The following is a 21,875-nucleotide window of genomic DNA, read 5'->3' as shown; positions in this document are numbered from 1 at the left end:
TGCCTCTTTTATTTGCTGTATCTTTTCCCCCTCTCCTCTTTCTCTAATCTCTTGTATCCCTCCCTTTGGTCTAATGTTTTCTCATTCCCCTTTTGATGGCTGTTCTTGGTTTTCTTGGTTAGGGGTGTTCACTTGGATAGCCCAAGTAATGTCTTTTGAATTTGGTTTTTCTTTTGATATGTTTCATTCACCCAAAATAATAGGTCTGATGAGACCAACTCCTATGGTCTCAAATATTCTCTCCCTAGTCCCTACCCCTACATTACAACCCCTGGACCAACATGATCAATTTAATTTCATTTTAGTATCCTTCGAAAATTTAAATTGACACAAATCGAATCACATTGCTTCCCACCATACCCAGACAAAAAAGTGGGAGCAGCTCTCAGTTATGCAACACCTGTCTCAGTTGATTTTCAAGACAAAAAGGAAACCAAAAAATAACCTGAATATTTTGTGTTAGGTATTTTACAACTAATCAATTACATAGAACTTGGTGTACAATAATGCTTCCCTTTTTACTAGGATAACTAATGAAACAGCTAAAATCTAACCCAGCATCGTGTGCATTGAGCCATACAATCTCCCTTGCAATCTACATTATAACCCAGAACCTTGGGATTGCGGAGAAGAAGGTTCTGAAGGGTTTTTCCTTTGATTCCCCATTCCTTCTGCAGAATACTGACATTAGTAATCAACTCTTCTTCAAGACTGCATCCAAGAACTTCAGGGAATTTCTTAAGCAATTTTCCAAGATCATCATCCGAAAGACCTAAACTCCTCAGATAATTCAATGTATTATCCACAGTTTCAACTTTCGGAACTTCCCTTGGTCTATCCTCACCCCAATAAGGTGAATGAATTTGACCAAATGCTTTTCCTAATATCTTGTCTCCCTCCTCATCATTGAAGCTGAATGCAGATAGTGCTTGCTTGCAAGCTTCCCAAGTCTTTTTCTCTTCATCACCCAGGACTATAGTTTGGGTTTTTGCAGTTGAACGTATCAACCATTTGTCAGATGTGCAAACAGGGTTGCAAACTCTTCCTCTGATTGCATCAGTTCGGATATTCGGAATCGGACCATCCAAAAATGACAATTTGGACAGTGAAAATTTTGGTGCAGATGTTGCAGTATCTGACTGGAGAAGGAAAAAAAGGTAGAATAAATAAGAAAAAGAAGGCTTCTAAGGAGAAGTAAAATTATTTCCATATAAACATGCATGTAATTCCATCAACACTAGCACTTTATCATACAGGGAAAAAAAAATTCTACTTAGAATTACCAATAAACCCATCACTCTCAGGAAAAATTGAGCAATAATTTCCATCAGCTATGTATACCAAACATCAATTAAAGGTGGATGTTAGTCTTCTTACAAGACACACAAATCCATGAAAGGAAACAAGAGGGCTCTCTATTTTCTGCACTTTTGGGAGAACCATTAATAATTAAAAATGACGTATGCAGCACCCATGTCTGCATCTGTGTCACACATGGACTTTCCTGTTTTGTCAGCTTACAAGGGGAGATATTTTTTAGTATTTTCTTAATATTTCTCAGAAGAAAGCAGAGGAGACTTTGTTCTCAAAAGAATATAACGATAGAAACCTAGTCATTACTTAAGCTTGGAATGGAAGATATCAAGCCTGCAATTCAGTATAAAGTTTCAAATAGAATGAGAAGTGTTTTGCATAAGAAAAATAGTTCCATCAGTGGTTGTGTAGGTTGGCATTGTTGCAATGCCATGATGAACAAAAAATTGGACAACAGGGGAATCGATTCTCATGCAAGTATGCAAAAACATGAATTTTATTGCAATGCCATGATGAACAAAAAATTGGACAACAGGGGAGTCGATTCTCATGTAAGTGTATGCAAAAACATGAATTTTATAAGGTATAGTACGTCATCATTTCGGTAGAAGGTTTCCATTTCACATTTGAGTTAAATTGTGAGTCAAATGGATGTGAAATAATGTCACTACAGGACTACAAGCCTACATTTTGGCTTCAATAAGATTTTATAATTTGCTTTCCTTTTGGAGCAGGGTGGTTATTGGTAGATTTGCAGTCTTAAGCCAATGACAGGAAGAACCCAAACAGATGAAATTGGAGTAACAGGAAATAGTGAGGAAAATAATGAAATGATTAAATCCCAGAAGCTTCTCCAACTAAGCTTCCTACTCCATTAACTTTTGTTACTAGTGCATAAACTTGATCCATTAATCACATTCAATTCATTGCACAAACCCAGGTAGGATTGTGAATTCTATGGTTGGAGGGGGGATAAATATGGGAAGAACAAAAGAAGCAGATTGCCACCAAGGAGATGAGAAACACAAAGTGGAAGAATCAGTCACAGTGCAGACATGGGGTATGAAACAGTTTCATGTGCATGTTTGGAATGACAACCTGAGAACAAGATGCACAAAAACCAAAACAGGATTTTGGTTAATAAGGACTGGTAGGGATTTTATTTGTTTCTTGGATTTGTTCTTGTTTATCTTCATCTTTTTTTTTTTTTATTTAAGTTTCCTAGTTTTAGTTGTTTTATAACTATGTTATAGCTTTGGATTATAAATCCTTTTTCTTATGCATATATATACGTATCATTATAGGAAAAGTACAGTTAAACTAAGTAAAAGTTATAAGTTTCTTCATGGGTTTAATCGTGCATGTTCCTCTTCCTTGGATCGAATAAAAGCCTCTTCTCTCAGGTAAAATCTTCCTCACTTATGGTGGGAGTGGAACCATAGGAGATGAACCTCCAATTCCAAACCTCTAGATGTGATTTGAAAAGCCATTTGCTTTGATGTTTCTGTGAGGATTCTGTCTCTCCCCCACCCCAAGTTTTGGTTACCCCAAGGAACAGGCTTATTGTTGTCTCCTAGGGTCTTGGCTCTTCCCTCTCGCTGCCTAGTCATATGTAACACCCCCCCCCCCCCCAAAAAAAAAAAAAAAAAAAAAAAACCTTCCCTTTGTACATCTTCTTCTTCCCCATTTTTGGGTCTTTGGTTAATTTCATTCATCTAACAAGAAAAATCTTCCTCACAGATTATTCTCCTTTCCTTCTTCCATTTGTCTATCAGTTTTACTTCTGGATTCCTTATCTTTGTTCTTGATATTCAATACTTTTCTGGGTATTTACTTTGGAATGAAATGACACTGTAGGAGCTGAGATGAGTATTTATGAATCCATCACGTGTACCTACCCATTGGGCAACAATCTTCCTTTTCATAGGCAATCCTACATCCTACCACATTCTATTTTAATTTCTAAAGACCACCCCTATTCTGAGAAATACAACTCACACAATCATAATAGGCTTGAACTTCAGGACTAGTTGCAGCCATTTTTTTATTAGTTTTCCTCTAGTTACTAACATCATTTCAGATGTATATAAGAAGGTTGAAAGTTAAAATCTTAACCTCAAAGCCATTATTGAATTGAAAGTTTTTGGTGAGAGGCTGTTTTAGTCACGATCTGGTTCTGTTTTCCACCTGTTCTTCTGTGGTGAGGTTGAAAAAGTAATATTCATCCTATTTCTTCAGGCTCAGAGGGAAAGCAGTTAAAATTCACAAAAAAAGAGGACCTTTTCCTGTTCATTTCTGTTCTTTCTGTCTTCTATTTCTATTTTCAGAAATACCTTCTCCAAATTTAATCACCAATCAGTCCTTGTTACTGTTTTCCTTTACTACCAGTGCTTCTCTAAAATTGCTTTTCATATCAATTTAAAAGAAGGGTTTGGAACTCAAGGTTGCATTACATTGTACTAGCCGCAACAACTGTTATACCATTGGAGCTCTCCATGACAACAGTACTAATAAGAAATCATCAGTGATGATTGATACCTTCAGTGAATGTTCATATGAAGATTTTGTTAGAAAACAAGCTTTAAACAATCAAAATAGCAGTTGAACTTGAACAAAGAAAAGAGAGAAGAAGAGAAGAAGAGAAGAAGAGAAGAGAGACGAACTAGTAAAAGACCTGTGATTCTTAGCTAAAGAGTCTAGAATCACAAAGCACTTTTATTTATAGCTTCTAATGAATCTAATACAATTTGAGAGACAAGTAATTGTCCTCTAGAAAAAATGAAACAAAATATTACAGCTTTAGTAACTTCCTAACTCCTAAAATAGAAAGTTCTGAAAATAGAAACTACCACCAAAATAGAAACTATGCTTTCTAAAAACTCCCAAAACTTATGTAGCAAAACTCCCACATTAGAAATAGAAAATAAAAACAATAGCATAATACTGTTCACGTGAACAGTAAAACTTCAAATTTATGTATACTTCAACACTCCCCCTCAAGCTGGAGCATACAAATCTCCCATGCCCAGCTTGCAACAGATAGACTGAAAACTTGGTCTGAACAGAGCTTTGGTGAATAAATCAGCTAGTTGGTCAGTAGAGCTCACAAAAGGAGTTGCTATAAGCTTCTTCTTCACTGCATCACGCACAAAGTGACAATCTACCTTTATATGCTTCGTTCTCTCATGGAACACTGGATTACTAGCAATGTAAGTGGCTGCCTGATTATCACAAAACATTTTCATAGGGGTAGAAACTGGAAATCCTATTTCCTCTAACAACGAACGAAGCCACATCAATTCAGCAACGGTGTGGGCCATAGCCTTATACTCAGCTTCAGCACTAGATCGAGCAATGGTGGACTGTTTCTTACTCTTCCAAGTCACAAGATTTCCACCAAGAAAAGTACAATAACCTGTGGTTGACCGGCGATCAATGACGGATCCAGCCCAATCTGCATCAGAAAAGGCAACCAAGTCCATACTCCTATTTGGTCGATAGATAAGCCCTCTTCCGGGCGCACTCTTGAGGTACCGAAGCACTCTCATCGCTGCGTCCCAATGAGCCTTCCTAGGAGACTGCATAAACTGACTCAACACACCAACAGAATAAGAAATATTAGGACGAGTTACAGTAAGATAAATAAGTTTCCCAATAAGACTCCTGTAACGATGGACATCATCTAACAAGTCACCATCATCACGTTCTAACTTCAATTGAGGATCCATGGGAATGTCGCTAGGTTTAGAAGCAAGCATACCAGTCTCAGTCAAAAGATCTAACACATACTTTCTTTGTGACAAACTTACTCCTTGTTTACTGCGGATCACTTCAATCCCCAATAAATATTGTAGATCACCTAAATCTTTGGTTTGGAAAGATTTTTGTAAGTGTGCCTTAACTGTATGGATTGCATCAACATCATTTCCTGAAAGAACAATATCATCAACATAAACTGCCATAATGACAACACAATCACCCTGTCGTCTAACAAACATAGAGTGATCAGAATAACACTGTACAAAACCAAAAGACTCCACAGTCTTGCTAAATTTCTCAAACCAAGCCCGTGGAGACTGTTTGAGTCCATACATCGCTTTATGAAGCCTGCAAACACGAACACTGTCCTCCCCCTGAGCAACATACCCTGGAGGTTGCTCCATGTAAACTTCTTTATGAAGATCACCATATAAGAATGCATTTTTTATGTCAAGCTGAAAAAGAGTCCAATCATAATTCACAGCCAAAGATATCAAGACACGGACAAAATTAAGTCTTGCCACAGGAGAAAAAGTCTCAAAATAATCTACACCATATGTTTGTGTATAGCCCTTAGCCACCAAGCGGGCCTTAAGCCTTTCAACCGTACCATCAGAATGGTACTTAATAGTATACACCCACCGACAACGGACCGCATCTTTCCCAGGAGATAAGTTGACTAAAGACCATGTATGACGAGAATATAAAGCATCCATTTCCAAATCCATAACGGCTTTCCAACCAGGAATTTTAAGAGCTTCGGTATGATGGGTTGGAATATGAACGGCAGACATAGACAAAGCAAGGCAACGAAAGCTAGGAGGGAGATGAGAGGTAGAAACAAAATTGGAAACAGGATAAACAATGTTAGAGTGTAAAGTGCAAGTACGAGTACCTTTCCTTGAAGCAATTGGTAAGTCATCTGAAGGCGGAGTGGGATCTCCATTAGAAGAATTCGCCGGTAGAGAGGATGAAGAAGGAACATCCGTAGGGCCAACTTCAGGCTCCACTAAAGGAGAGCCGTTAATATTGTTAGGAGGAACTCTACTATCCACAATATGTTCTAGCAACTTATGTCTTCGCTGATAAACCTGTAGAGGAACATTGCTAGTGGAAGGAACTAAAGAGGGAATAGGAGGAGTATCATCCAAAACACAGTCTTCAACAGACACAGATTGACTAAGATAATAAGGAGTGTCTTCAAAAAAGGTCACATCCGCACTTGTAAATTGTTTGCGAAGAACTGGATCATAACAACGAAATCCTTTTTGAGTTCGTGAGTACCCAAGAAAAATACACTTAATAGAACGGGGGGAAAGTTTATCCAAAGGATGTGGTATGTGAACAAAACACACACAACCAAAAATTTTGGGTGGAACTGAAAACGGTTCTCTATTGGGAAAAACAATTGAAAAAGGAGATTTTTCAGAAAGCAAAGGCATAGGCATGCGGCTAATTAAATGACCAGCAATCAAAATCGCATCACACCAGTAACTCTTTGGAACATTCATCTGAATCAAAATAGCGCGTGCAACCTCCAAGAGGTGACGATTTTTGCGTTCAGCCACTTCATTTTGTTGGGAAGTGAATGAACAACTAGTTTGATGAATCATTCCAAGAGAATCACACAAGTTAGATATATCATGTTACACATATTCTAAAGCATTATCAGACCGAAAAGTTTTAATAGGAAGAGAAAATTGAGTCCGAATTTCATGAATAAAACTTTTAAATGCAGTTAAGAACTCTGTCCGATCCTTTAAAAGATACAACCATGTAAGACGGGAGAAATCGTCCACAAAAGTAACAAAATATCGAAAACCATGCCTATTACTAATTCTACAAGGGCCCCAAATATCGGAATGAACAAGAGAAAATAAGGACTCACTACGAGAGATAAAGCGTGGAGGATAGGTGGCACGATGATGCTTCCCTAACTCACACGCTTCACAATTTAATCTAAACACTGATTTAAGGAGAAAAAAAAATTTTAATCTAGGTAAAGACAGATGGCATAAACGACAGTGCCACTGGAGAGCATCTACACAATCATCAGAAAGAGCCGCAATAAGGGGTAGCATAGTCCAGATAGTAGAGTCCGTTCCTTTCACACCCTCCACCAATCGTCTTCCTCGTGTGAAGGTCCTGGAAAACACAATAAGTGGGAGTAAAAGTCATAGAGCAGTTTAGTGCTTTAGTTAATTGACTAACAGATAATAAGTTAAAAGGAAAGTTAGCAACATGAAGTACGGATGATAAAGTAAGAGAAGGTGTAGGAGAAACACTTCCAGAGCTTAGAATAGGTGTGGATGTCCCATTAGCTATGACAACAGAATTTTTAGTGGTAGATTTAGAAAAAGAGCTAAAAAGTGATGACTTACCAATCATATGGGAAGAGGCCCCTGAATCAATGATCCAAGGGGTGGGAGTAGAAGTGAGAAGTGAGAAGTGTTGTGTTACCTGCTTGAGAAAGTGTGGCAGCAAAAGTACTAGTGGATGTGGAAGCGCCAGTTTCAATATTTTGCAATCGGTGAAGGATTTGGCTTACATCATCTCTTAGAGTCTAAGTCCCCTGAAGAAGATCCAGAACCACTATCGTTGTTTGCTACAGTATCAGTACCACCATCAGAAACGGCATGATTGGCAAGGTGCTTGGCCCACACGGTTTTCCATGTTTGGCCCAACAAGCTTCCACTGAGTGCCCTGTTTTACCGCAATGAGTACAAAGTCGAGATGTCTTATCAGACAGTTGAACACCACGACCTCCAAAAGACCTACTAACTCCCCCTGAACCACGACCACGTCCCCTTCCATAAGAGGTAGTGAAGGCTGAATTTTCTCCTTTATAACTTTTGTTTGGAGAACTCTCTTCAGGCAAGGCAATACGTTGAAGTCTAGAATATGCTTCACTAAGATTAGGGACATGCTCACCAGCAAGAAGATGTCCTTTGACAGATTTCAGTTCAGGGTTCAATCCTGCAAGAAACTTAGACACAAAAATTCATTCCGTTGGGCCTTCAGCTTCTCTATATCAGTGGTGAGAGGTTGAAAGACATTCAACTCCTCCATCATGCCTCTAAAGGAGTTGTAATAATCCTGCAGAGACTTGTCAGCTTGCTGAAATTGAAATAGCTTTTCATAAATACTAAAAATCCGAGTCATATTTTTAGCTTGGGAATAAGTCGCTTGCAAATCATCCCATATTCCCTTTGCAGTCTTATGGAACATAACATTCGCTGCAATATCAGGTGCCATACTATTCCACATCCAAATTTTGATGATTGCATCATCTTGGATCCAACTAAAATAGGATTTGTCAGTCTCAGCAGGAGCTTACCTTTTGCAAGTATGTACACCCGAACCGCTTGTAACCACAACAAGTAATTAGAACTACCTTTGAGCTTGATAGATGTAATTTGAACGTTTACATGATCTCCTTGAGATCCTTTTGACTCAGCCGTACTCATGATTGAGTCACGTGTAAGTGAAGACATTAAATTAAGGTAGATAGCACTCAAATCAGTTTTCCAAAACTTGAAGTTAAAATGAGCAAAAAAAAATTCTGCAACCTTAGGAGAGAATAGGAGAAAAAAAAAAAAAAAAAGAGAGGTAACAAAGGTATCCAAGTTCTGGAACGTGTAAGAGTAAGGTAATAGGTAGAAAAGATCAGTTCACATGAATATCTGATCTAACAGTCCATAATATACAGCATTAGGTGGCTGCACACCAAGGAAACAGGAAAAAAAAAAAGAGAATATTGAGAACAACACTATTTTGATTAAAAAAAGCTCTGATGCCAAGTTAAAAAACAAGCTTTAAACAATCAAAATAGCAGTTGAACTTGAACAAAGAAAAGAGAGAAGAAGAGAAGAGAGATGAACTAGTAGAAAAGACTTGTGATTCTTAGCTAAAGAGTCTAGAATCACAAAGCACTTTTATTTATAGCTTCTAATGAATCTAATACAACTTGAGAGACAAGTAATTGTCCTCTAGAAAAAAGGAAACAAAATATTACAGCTTTAGTAACTTCCTAACTCCTAAAATAGAAAGTTCTGAAAATAGAAACTACCACCAAAATAGAAACTATGCTTTCTAAAAACTCCCAATAACTTATGTAGCAAGACTCCCACATTAGAAATAGAAAATATAATAAAAACAATAGCATAATATTGTTCACGTGAACAGTAAAAGCTGTTTTTACTGTTCACGTGAACAGTAACGTGAACAGTAAAACTTCAAATTTACGTATACTTCAACAGATTTCTTCGAGAGTGAATCCAGACTGAATACAAAAACCTTGGGATCTAATGCAAATCGAGGGTTCAACTTGTTCTTTTAATTCTAATATGCTCCCACTTCTTCCAAAAGGTTCATTGTGCATCAGAAAGTCTTCTTACTAGGCGCAGAGCCCACAAAAACTTTCACATGAAATGACCACCTGCAGTGTCTATATCAACAATGGCAAGATGCAATGACTACCCAAACAAGTCCACGATGGATATATATGCTAATCATGTATGGATTCATTGACTAGTGAAGTAATTAAGATCTACCAAGAGTTTATTCTTGAAGCTGCTTATGTGTTGAAAGTCAGATGCATCTTGCAGGATCTAGGACCACATAAGTTCTCCAATAATTATGAACACATTCATGAAAAAGTAATGAATAGATGGAGATGCTGGAGGCTAGGTGATGCAGAATTGGCAGCAGATACAAAAGAGAGAAAAGCCCAAAGCTCAAGCCCATTTAAGCCTAAGGACATGACCCAAAACAGCCCATGGCTTGCATGGGCTAGGACTATTGGAGTGGGTTAAAATGAGCCCATGGTTTCATGGGCTTGGATCACTTTAGTGGAAGAAGAATATCAGCCCACTATTTTGAACTAAGCCCAAGTCTAGCTTTGAAAAGTCAACAAAAGGAGCTAATAGGTGGTGTTGGTTAGTGGTGGGGTATAGTTGGTGGATATTTCCATTATTGTTTTGACTAGTGGTGTTGGGTAGTAGTTGGATATTTCCAATGTTCTTTTGACTAGTGGTGTTGGGTAGTAGTTGGATGTTTCCATTAATGTTTGTAGTAGGTTGTGTTAGCTAGTGGTTGGATGTTACCATTAATGTTTTTGTCTCTTTAGAATGCTATATAAAGAGACTTATGTAAATGGTGAAAAAACAACTGGTGAAATGAAATCAAATTGCTTGCTAGCATTCCTCCTCTTGGAAAACCCTTGTGTTTGATCAAGGTAAATTGGTGTTCAATCTAATCGATCCACCTTGCGATGAGAAGCCCGGGTGTTAAGACTCCTTGTGTTTGATCAAGGAAGGTTGGTGTTTGATCCAATCGATCCACCTTGCGGTGAGAAGCCCGGGTGTTACATGTTACTTTGTTGTCCTTATTGTTCTCTTAATTCTCTTATATTGTTCCATCCATTCTTCTTTATAGCATACTGCTGTTTTGAAGACCTAGTTAGTCCTTGTTCTTAAACCAATATCCTTGTTCTACCACTTCGGTTTTCAGCCTTCCATTATATCTGAATTTTATCTATCTTAAGTCTATCAAATTTGAAGTTGATTCCCTGTAAAAGGTCCTATTTGGCTACTGTTTTGATCATTCAAATACAGTACTACATTACTAGGTATGGTTCTCATGGCTTAGCGGGGCCATCTATTTGCAGTTGGTAAATTTTGTTTAGTTTTAGAGGTGAGCTGTTCTATTCCGCCTTTTTTGCTTTTTGGGCTTCTATCAGACTCGACCAGCTGTCTCTTTCTAAGACTCAGACATCCTTAGACAATTCTGTATTTAGAGAAAGATTTTCTCAGCAAATGTCTTTTCTTCATCATTTGTCACTCACCTTGTTCACCAACCAAAGAAAATATTCTTCCTAATCATATCCATTTCAGGAATGAATATGATTAGCATAAACTGCTTGAGCTATGCAGATCTTTGTGATTCACTTTTTTCTTTTTGTATCAACCATTTACCTGTTCAAGTCCTAGTTTCTATCACTTATTATTAACTAAGGTGCTGAGTCCAAAGACTCAATCTTATGTAGAAGAAAATGTTAGCACCAACCAGTGAAATCCACCATTCAACCAACAGGTTATTTGATGATTGATTAAGATCATAGAAGATTCAATAAGTTACGAAGAAGAAAAACTTACAGTGGAATATGAACAATTTATTGTGGGTAGGAAGGTAAGCACAGGTGAAGTCAATGATTTTCCCACCATTACTCACTGTTAAAAGCCCAGATAAAAGAAAGAACAATTATTACAAGAGCAAAGGAAAATAATAGATGGAACAAATACAAAACCAACATGAAGAGAACTAAATAGTTTCATAAGAAAGAAAAATCCAAGAACCATAAAGAATTGATTAAAACAGCCAAATCTGAATTCCAACATGTAGTGGTAGGATTCATAAATGTTTCCCTTGGAAATTCAAAAGAATAAACAAATTGAAAAAATAAACAGCCAAGATATAGAAACACATTTTATCCGAACAATCTGAACAATATAGCATTTATATCATTAAATGATCTATACAGAAAATTACAAGCTTACTTAGGGACTTCAACCGGCTGAATTTTGGAAAGTAATTGGGATTTCCCCGATCATTTGGTAACAATCGACTTTAAATCCAACACTAATTTAGTTTTTTTCTGAACATGGTGGGCAGGAGAAGACTCAAGGAATTAAATGTAGGTACGGAAGATTTGGCAAACTAAAGAAAACAAGGTAACTGAATCAAGATTGACCATATCCTTTTTTTTGGGATGAATAAATAATTATATTAAAACAAGAGACAAACAAGAGATACAAAGAGAAGCAGGGGGGCAGCAGTCAGCAGCCAATCAAGAGGGCGACTGAAAGGAGGTGTTTAGATTCCAGGAACTAACAATCAACCTATTCCTTGGAGAGTAATAAACAGGGGGTTGGGGGAGAGAAATAAGCCTAGAAGATACTCAAAATAGATGGCATTCCAAATCATGATCGGGGATCAAGATTTGGAAGTCCATCTTCTCATGTTGTGCTCCCACCATAGATGGTAAACAGTGGCGGCGAAAACAAGCTTACCCACTTGGTCGCAAATCATGGAGCCAGAGAAAGTTCTCAAGATCCAATTCCAATCTCAAGCAAAACCAAAAGAACGTCTCGATCTAGGCCAAATAGAAGCAAGGGCTAAACTCAAATGGATTGGGAGAAGGGACAAGAGAAAACAGGTGGTCCAAGAGGTGGTCCGAGTTCTCATCACCGTTCCAACAAAGAATGCAACTTGGGTTGGCGGGGATGTGGTGACTGATAAGGAAAGCTTGGGTGGGGAGGGATAAGTTAAGGGATCTCCAAAGGGTGAGGGAGTGGTGGGGGACGTGACCATTGAACCAAACCAAAGGGGCCCAAAGAATAGAGGGGGAAGGGGATCTGAGGAGGTTCGAGGTGGAGGCGGATGTGTAGGTTTTGGTATAGGAAGGTATCCATAAGGTGTGGTCAGAAGTAGAGGTTGAAAAGTGGGAGAGGGAGTTCCAGACTTGTGTGAGACTAGGGTGGGGAGAAGGGGACCAAAAGCCATTAACAATAAAAGAGGAGAGAGGGATTGTGAAATCCAGCCCAAACCTAGCCAGGGCACCCTATCTGTTTTGGGTAAAGAAAAGTTAGTTTAAATGTTACACCTTAAAGTTGAACCTTGATTTCAGTGTCATTATCTTTGAAAGCCTTAGGATGTCATGCCAGACCTTTCCCTTAGGGTAGATCTGTAATGTCCGGCCTTATCCTAACCTTGACCTGGCCCGGAATCTGTTATGTTTGTAGGTCCGAAGACCCGAAGTGTGGGAAAAAGAGACTTGTAGACCCTTTTGGTTGATGATTTGGTGTCGGAGCCCAAGCCCATGGACATTGACGATGATGCCCCTCACTTGAGAGCATTGTCAATGTTAGTTATGAATCTGTACACCGAAGAGGGATGAATTAGTTGAAATACCTAATGAACTCCTGTGCTCAATCCAAATGTATTTCCCAAAACTAGACTTCTTGATGTACTTGTAGGAGAAAACCCCACTCAATTTGACCCCATATAACCCTCCAAATCCCTGTCTGAAGTTGCTGAACTATGTCTGGCAAATCCTGCTTGCGCATCGAAGAAGATGAGCTTAGTTGGTGGACCTAATGAACTCCCATGCTTGATCTGAAGGTATTTCTGGAAACTAGACTTCTTTATTGACTTGTAGAAGAAAACCTCACTCAATTTGACCCCGTATAGCCCTCCAAATCCCTGTTTGAACCTTGCTGTTCTGCTTGGTCGACTGATTGGTCGAGCGGGGACCGCTCGACCAAAGGATTGTTAAATCCGAGAAAATGCAATTTTAGGGTTTTTCACTCTTATTTAAACCCTACTTCGAGTTTCTTAGTTACGGCAGCCACCTAAACACTTTTTGAACGTGAGAACACCTCTCCAAAACTCTCTCTGGTGATTTCGAAGATTCCTCTGCAGATCTGAAGCCTCTCTTCTCTGGATCGACAATTCAAGGTTAGTATCTCTTCTGAATTTCTAATTATTCTTTCTTCGTTCTTGTTCTTGATTGAGATCAGGAAAAAGATGATGCATCCTTGCAACCATCTATTCCATGATCTCATTCTATTCTTTGAGATCTATGATCATCATCATGATCTTAACCCTAGCCAAATAAATTTCTTGAAACCCTAACCCTTGTATGATCTTTCTGGAAACCTTTGGTAACCTCCCATGTGAGGGAAACCTCATAGGCAATGTTTCTATTAACCTAAACCAGAATTTCTATGATTTCTTGTTATTTTCTTGATAACAATCATTCCCTCTCTTTCCGTGATCATAACCTTTTCATGAGAGCCATAAAGGTTGAAACCCTAGTTTCTTGGGTCAAATCAATAACCCATATTTTGACCATGACTTGATGATTTTATCTTCCCATATGATTCTAATACATCCTAGGAAGTTCCCCTTCGAATTTCAGATCAATCCGACTTCAAATGAAGAAGTTATGACCAATCTAAATTCTGCAATTCCGTACTGACTCGATTGTTCGACTAGGTCAGTAGACCAAGGCACTTGACCAATGAAGGCAGTAGCTTCAATTTTCGCTCAGTTTGATTTGTTTGCTCTCTGATCTTTTAGGCATCTTTCCTAATGTTACATCTATGATTGTTAGGGGTATATTTGCTAAGTTTGGAGCCTCTCTCTTTGATCTTTGGATTATCTTCGGCGATAATCAAGATAAGGACAGTTATTTCATAATAACATAGATCGCATACTCTCTGGTTTCTACTTTTTGAAACTATGAATTTGCTTACTGTTCTTATACTTTATACTTCTGATGTACTACTGTAAGTACAGTAGCACTTGTTTATGTATTCTTTTCATTATACAATTATATGAGATGTTATTACTGCTTGTTCGGATTATGCTTTTACATTCTCTTTTATATGATGAATTGTTGGTTGTGTATGTCATGACTGATCTGAGAATGTGTTTGATTAGGTATGGTTTAGGATTGGGAAGTGTCCTTTTGACACTTCTGTCCTTGGACATCGGAGGGAATAGTATGGGATGTTCTCCGAAGATGCCCATCGTCGCTTTCCCGAATCATTGGTTGTCATACCTAGGGATGTCTAGCAGTGTTTGGCTAGGATGTCCCCGTTATATCAAACCTGAATCAAAAGGGTATTGAGACCGAACGACCCGTGGTAGTAATGTGATTCACGGGCGCTCAAGACCGGTAACCAACCCGTGAGAGGACGGGAATCATATTGTGGGGGCCATTTATTGGAGGGTTGCATATTGCTAGACTTAGGCTCATGGGCGCTTAAGACCGGTAACCAACCCGTGAGAGGACATGAGAGCTTCCCGTTTACCATATGTGGATAACCAATAGGGTTGATGAGTCCGTAGTTCGGGACTATTAGGACTCTAGTGGAAAGGATACCGGAAAGGATCGCCCGAGGCGAGGAATAGAAGTATCTGGACCTGAGTTGATGTAACTGAGTAGATGACTTGCATTGGGCTAGGCTTTACCCTGACATGCGCCAGTACTTAGACCAAATGGTGATGTGATAGAGCGGTGACTTAACCCCCAGCCATGGATTGTCCCGAGGGATGCCGGACCCACTACCAACAGGAGCCATACGCGTGACTTACCCAAAGAAGTATGGTGCTATGACTTAAAGCATGTCTGCCAATAGAGACCAGCATACATAGAGTTTAGATGCATACATACATTATCTGTTTCATATTGCATTGCATCTTGTTATGTTTTGCCACATGTTATTTATGTTGTTATGAGTTAACTTGCCTTACTGAGTTTCTTTCGAAACTCACTCCTTTTGTACCATAGCTTTTGTTAGACTTCTCTACAGGTTTGGAATACCATGACGGTACGTACGAGGAAGCACATGGTGAAGAAGATGAAGACTAAAGAAGAAGATGTGGATTAGATTTTTCTTGTTTCTTCTAGACTTATCTTTTACTTTACTTGTATTAGCTTAGAGCTTTACTTAGATTTCGATCTACCTTCCGCATATGTTGTGGAGTATATTTCCTCTATACTCTACAGTTGTCTTTTGATTTGGTATCTTGTTAATTCGCACTCTGATATTCTTAATGATCCTTCTGAGATCTTTTCTTGAATTTTATTATTAACTTATTAGAATACAATGATTTGTTCTTGCTTTTGATTATGTTATTGTGCTAAATGGATATGATCGTTCCTAAACTTGATTTTTTGGCTGTGGATCACTTCCCCGGGTAATCCAGATAGGGTACTGGCTGGGGGGATGTGACAGGGATAGCTTTGGGGATGCGGGAATCATAGACAGTACGGGGACCAAGAAGGGAGAAGAATATACCCATCGGATGCCAGGGATTAAGCCAGAAAGAAGTGGAGGATCCAGAGGAGAGATTGCAAATAGGGCGCGGGGGCAGAGGGTAAGAAGTTATTTCCAGATCCATAAAGAGGAGGAAAGAATTGAGATAGTCTAGATGAAGTCCGATTTGAGGAGGTATAAGTATACCCAGGAGACCCAAATGGAGTCATGCTTTGAGGCAATTTTTCAGATGAGTTTGAGGAGGCATGCCAAGTTAACATCAATAATCCAACGGATTCCAAGGCCTCTTTCATATTTAGGCCGGCAGATGGCAACCCAACTAATAGGGTGGAGGAAATGGGAGCTTTCTTGACCCTTCCAAAGAAAAGCAAAAAAGAGGGATTCCAGGGTATGGATGGTAGATTTGGGGAGAGGGAAGATACCGCACCAATAGAGATAAGAAGATTGGAGGACGGACCGGATGAGCACCACTCTTACTCAAACGTAGATCAAATGGTTTAGTAAGGATGGTTAAACAGTGAAGTTTTATTCAAATCCAATGCCTAAACCTCATGTTATGATGAAGTTCAAAAATAGCAAGTTACTAATACAGAAAGTCTAGGGTTAGCAACTAATAGAAAATAGTTAGGATAGCTCTATCTGATACAGGTAGGCCAGCTTGATTGGGCCTTATTAGCATAATTTCATGCCTTTTTTTGGGGACGTATAACAAGTTGGATAATGATATTATGCTCTTTTGTGAGTTGTTGCTGCTATGGTGATTCCTACCATTAGTTGGTAATGAAGCTGACCTAGCTTTGATAGTATAGTGATATCAAGTCACATCACCTCTAACTCTCCTATCTTCTCTTTCTCTTTCTTATCCTCCCATACTGTTCTATTTGATTTTCAGCAACTTCTCTCTCTTTTTTTGAGGAAAATTTTCTTCATACTGTCTCTTCTTATTAACTCTTTTACATATCTCTACTCATTGTTTACGCAAAAACTTGATTTGTTCTCATTTCTATGCTTTCTGCTTTTTTGTCCTATTCTAACAGTTATCTTCTCATATTGGTTCTCTATCCACCCATTGGATGGGTTTCATATTTTGATATCATTTTCTATTCCTCCCTCCTCGACAATCGACCAGTATTTGGGAGGCAATGGACTAACTATTATGAGTCATAGTTTCTTAATTTAGTTACCAATTCTATATTTGCTTAGTATATATTTTCCTCTTATGCTTGTTTCTTCTAATTCAAATGTCAGTATGCTTTGACATTTGAGGTACCTAGCCTAACCATTAGGACCTCCATTTGACCCAACTTTCAGCTTCATAAGCTGAAGAAATTGAAAGATATAATTCTGTCCAGTTTCTCCGTTATACTCTCAGAGTTGTCTCTCCGTGATTGTGGTATTCCAGTAGGTTTTCTAGTGTTGACTTTTCAGCCTAGAAAATCCCATCACCATCTCTGCAAATAAATCCCATCTCAAGATCAGTCATTCTAAATACTGGATGCATCTACACTGAATAAAATTTTCAAATCAATTTCAACCTACTAAACAAAAGCAGCAACCCTGCCCCTACAACAAACACACTCACTCCTTATAAAGCCTGAACTGAAAATGCTTTTAGTAACCCCAATTCAGTCAACCAAAAGTTATGTTTAACCACCCTAACAGACTTCCCTGCAGGAAATGAGAAATATCATATAATAGGAAACATTGGAACCAACAACTAAACCACTGTGCATTTGCAGAATAACTTAACCAAATGCAAAAGAGGTAACTCTATTAATCTTGACTTCAAGTTAGTTGAATAGAATTGTTAGAATTTGTATCTTGAAGTCTATTCCAGTAAATTCTATGTGGCATGAGTACTCACCAGATGGTGGATATTGTCAACTAGGGGTTGTCTATCATGTAAATTTTCACCCAAGAAACTTTTTTTCTCTTTTCTTTTAAATTATCTTTGAGGACTCTTTCCAAATCTTTGATAGTGGTAGTTTCTTCACCCATACCCATAGGCTTAGAGCTCAGCCATATAGTTGCTTTGCATGTGTTCCAATAGTTTCTTTCGTGATTTAGCATCACTTTTCTCTTTGCTACAAATCCCCTAAATGGGTTTGAGCAGAAAGTGAGTGCCACAATATTAAGATTCCTATTCTATAGAATGATATGAAGTAGCCGGTCAATTCAAATTATGGAGAAACAGTGTTCGAATTACAAGTAAACTGTATCAAAATTGCAGATGAATGAATATAGTCAAACAGCAGAGCTTAAGATTTAATTTCCCTTCGGTATCCCTTAATAGTTCTTTAAGTATAAGTTCACAGTGAAGGAATAACCGAACAAAGATTGAATACAAATGGACAACAGAGGCACCCAATAAAACTCAACCATGAAAGTAGATCAGGTAGAAAGATTAGTACCCAGTAAAGAAGATCGTATATCCAAACTAAAACGCCTCCACCCACCAGTGATTATGGATGGGAACTTGTTAGTGAGATTGTGAACGAAAACCAAATCAGCGTTTCTCCTTTCGGTTTCTACGACAGAATGACGGACATTTGGGGCATATTCCAAAAGGTGTGGTCGTTCGTTCTGTTCATTCAAATCTTCAGCTCTCCTATTTACCGAAAAACCAAAAAAATTAAAAAATCATCAGCTCTCCTCGAGTTCCATGACTGGCTGACCATGAGAGTTGGTCTCATAGGTAAACCCAAAAATAAAATAAAATTGTGGTGAGTTAGGAATTTGGACATATTTTAATCTTCAAAATATTAGGTTAGGGATAAGTGGATAACATTTCATTATGTCACTATATGCAGTTGTCACGACGTAATTCCATATAAAAAGTAATTTTTTTTTTTTTTTTTCTCTTATTGTCTTCTTATTTTAGTGATGCCATTTTTTTTTTTTTTTACCCCAATAGCAACAACAATGACAATGGCACAAAGGGTTTTAATTTGGGATTGAAACGAGCGTAATTGTATCAATAACCGTGCTATATAATGATGTATGGTATTTATAGTCTTAGGAAAGTACCTAACTGGTTTTTAATAGTAGTTCATATTTCGAGAGCAGATAATGTTTATGCCGATCTATTAACTAGAGGCATTCTTTATTTAGGTGATATTTCTAAAGTTTAGTGGATGCAGCCACCACGAGGTCTTGATCCTTTGGTACCTCTATTACCGGAGAGGATGCACACTTGTCTCTGAATGAATTTCTTTGATTGTGTTTGGTAAAAAATAAAAACTGGTTTTTAATAGTGATTTTTTAGTTGGCATGGTATTAGATTTTGTTGATGGTATATACCAAAATTGTATTGAGTAATATCATTTACGCATCGAAATCGCATCATACCGTTCATGTGACATTTTTTTTTTTGTTGGTAATATGATTATTACCAATTTTAAAAAAAAAAAAAAAAAAAAAAAAAAAAAAAAAAAAAAAAAAAAAAAAAAAAAAAAAAAAAAAAAAAAAAAAAAAAAAAAAAAAAAAAAAAAAAAAAAAAAAAAAAAAATAAAACATATTATTTGACATCCTTGAGGTCCATAGTTACGATAGTAGAAGGGTCAAATATTAAAAAATTGTGTTCCATAAAAAATACATGAGCAAATCATGTTACACCTCCTGTGTTTGCGAACAATTATGTCACAGGGACAAGGATCAACTCTTCACATAGTTGCAGTGACGTATTTTTTATTTATTTTTAAAATATTTTTCTACTATTTGAAATAAAATAGGACAATATGAGAATGTTGAAAAAAATAGTCATGCTCACTCTTCCCTTAGCTCCATTAATCTAACAATAAAGTTACGATTGATACATAGCTTATAACATAATAAATGTAAACTAAATATAAATAAGTATAAATGTAATTATTTGAAAATATATGGGCATATATATATAATTTGCTAAGGGCCTGTTTGGTCATATGAATCTATAGAATTCAAACCCCTAAGATTAATGAATCCGAGATTTCTAGATTCATAAAATCCAAAATTTTTACTTTTTTGCCTAAAAACTTGAATTAAACCATTCTTGAGCATTGGGTGAAATCCATGGATTCCACTATAAATATAAAATTGATGAAATTTGTGAATTCACGTAGAGTAACCCAATAGAACTCTATGAACTATAATAGATTTGAGGCTAACAAAATGGTTAATTTTTTTAACCATAAATCCGTAGATTTAAATATAGATTTGAAGTCCCATTTCATCAGATCCTTGATTCATGTAATTAAACAGGCCCTAAAAACATTGAGAACCTTGACCTTAAGCCCTTTATCCCTATTTTTCTCTGTGTTTTAATTTCGGAAATCCCAATCATAGCCACACAAACTTTTCTCATTCTTGCTTGTTGTGGAGCATTCTTGGTTACTTCATGTGGAATAAGACACAACTACTGCTACTGTCTATCAAACCACCCTAATGAGAATGATCTAGCTTCATGTTCCTCAATGCTCTCTCTCCCTCTCTCAGTCCCATTTGAGCACCAAAGAAAGGGTATGCAGTGAAATTTTTTTATTAGTAAAACAGGATCTTATGTATTTATGCCACAACATGAAAGTTACAGAGATCTTGAAGCCAAATAAGAGAAATCGGCCATAGGGTATGCTATGATTTCAATAACTAGAAATTCAGGATTTGATTCCATTTAATTGATAGAAATACAACACACCATATCATATCATATCAATTCAGGATCGAATTGTATCAGTAGATAGAAAGCTAAAAATAACTAAGTCTTTGATTTGACCTTTAAGGAAGGAATAGTTCCTCAACATGCCCTCTTTGAGGAACCCAGCCTTTTCCAGGACCCTCTGTGAGGCCTTATTTTCCACTGCTGTGAGAGCTTGCAGCCTCACCACATCTGGAAAATCTATAAACACAGAAGCTAAGGCCATCTTCAAAGCTATGGTAGCTATTCCTTGACCCCAGCACTTAACAGCTAAAGCATACCCAATATCAGCTCTGCACCTGTCTTCGCCGGCTGCCGGAAAAACTGAAATAAATCCGATGGAACGGTCATCTAAACATATAGATCGACGCCATGGGTGAGGGATGCAAACATTTCTGATGAAATCCAAAGCCTCCTCCTTAGATTTGAAGGTCTTCCATCTAATAAATTGAGTCACCTGATCATCTCCTGCCCATTCCATGAAATCATCCACATCTGAAAGTCTAAACGGCCGGAGAGAGATTCTTGATGGATCCATCTTTTGATTATTGCAATTGTGAGAACAATAAGGAATTATATAACTTGAAGTGGTGAATAATAATATTGTATTGTTGCAATTTATTTAATTTTAAGATAAGGTTTTATCATATCATATGGTGGAAAGTGATATCGTGTCTACCAAAAAATAATAAAAAAGGGAAAGAGGGACATCATGAGATGATTAAGGTTTATTTAGAGCTTTGGTCACATGAATCTAGGGTTTCTTGTGAATGTTAAGCAGAGTCCTTTCGACTTCAGTCTGATTTTGGTTGAGAGCAATTAATCAGGGAAGAAGATGATGTTTAATATTTGGTTTGGTTTGGTTTGAACCTTCCTTGTCCGAGTTAAAGCAAGTAAACCGAGTGAATAGCACTTAAAAGCATTTTTGTTGCACATGGGTAATTCTACGGTGATAATTTAATGAAAAAACCCAGATTTAAATCTAGCATTTCGCTGCTTTCAGACAGGAGTGCCACATAGGTATTATTGTCAAGCAAAATCCTACTATCAACTACCTAGTTCGATCCTTAATCCCACGGGTCTGAATCATCTCTCCCTTAGGGGTGAGCCATGTGTTCCATCGTATCCGTAGTGCAACATTTGGCCGAAATTCGGTGTTTTGGTGGTGGGCGAGACGATTTCGGGGGCGAGACCGAGATGGTCCAAAAATTGCCTAAAATTCGGCAATATTTTGCAATATATTGCCAAATCGACCGATATATCGTCAAAATTTTAATATTTTG

The 21,875-nt window shown here is 37.6% G+C and overlaps 2 protein-coding genes across 3 annotated transcripts; both read right to left on the bottom strand.

Annotated features, from left to right (window-relative positions):
* Positions 1-74: 74 nt before the first annotated feature.
* Positions 75-18,608, bottom strand: LOC149021288 (Mitochondrial transcription termination factor family protein). 2 transcript variants are annotated; one of them, XM_089149550.1, is made up of 3 exons: positions 18,332-18,608; positions 11,229-11,318; positions 75-1,139 (listed from the first exon to the last, which is right to left on the bottom strand). In XM_089149550.1, exons 2-3 carry the CDS (start codon positions 11,295-11,297, stop codon positions 543-545), a joined length of 666 nt encoding a protein of 221 aa, XP_089005676.1. In that variant the 5' UTR covers positions 11,298-11,318; positions 18,332-18,608; the 3' UTR covers positions 75-542. The 2 variants fall into 2 exon arrangements, with proteins under 2 accessions (XP_089005676.1, XP_089005675.1); XM_089149549.1 differs by having other exon boundaries at positions 11,229-11,303.
* A 1,895-nt stretch (positions 18,609-20,503) lies between these two features.
* Positions 20,504-21,142, bottom strand: LOC149021287 (Acyl-CoA N-acyltransferases (NAT) superfamily protein). Its single transcript, XM_089147081.1, has one exon. It carries the CDS (start codon positions 21,128-21,130, stop codon positions 20,612-20,614), a length of 519 nt encoding a protein of 172 aa, XP_089003207.1. The 5' UTR covers positions 21,131-21,142; the 3' UTR covers positions 20,504-20,611.
* Positions 21,143-21,875: the final 733 nt, after the last annotated feature.

This window comes from Hakea prostrata, chromosome 3, assembly GCF_041222555.1.
Source record: "Hakea prostrata isolate BN-2017 chromosome 3, UWA_Hpros_2, whole genome shotgun sequence".
In the NCBI taxonomy this organism is placed as follows: Eukaryota; Viridiplantae; Streptophyta; class Magnoliopsida; order Proteales; family Proteaceae; genus Hakea; species Hakea prostrata.
The sequence above is the reverse complement of the archived record's forward strand: the minus strand, read 5'-3'. Positions and strand labels throughout refer to the sequence as shown.

Coding starts and splice junctions, on each gene's coding strand:
- LOC149021288 (XM_089149550.1), bottom strand. CDS start 11,297: ATGGTGGGAAAATCATTGACTTCACCTGTGCTTACCTTCCTACCCACA. Junction 1,140..11,228: donor TAAATTGTTCATATTCCACT/GTAAGTTTTTCT, acceptor TTCCTTCTCCAG/TCAGATACTGCAACATCTGC.
- LOC149021287 (XM_089147081.1), bottom strand. CDS start 21,130: ATGGATCCATCAAGAATCTCTCTCCGGCCGTTTAGACTTTCAGATGTG.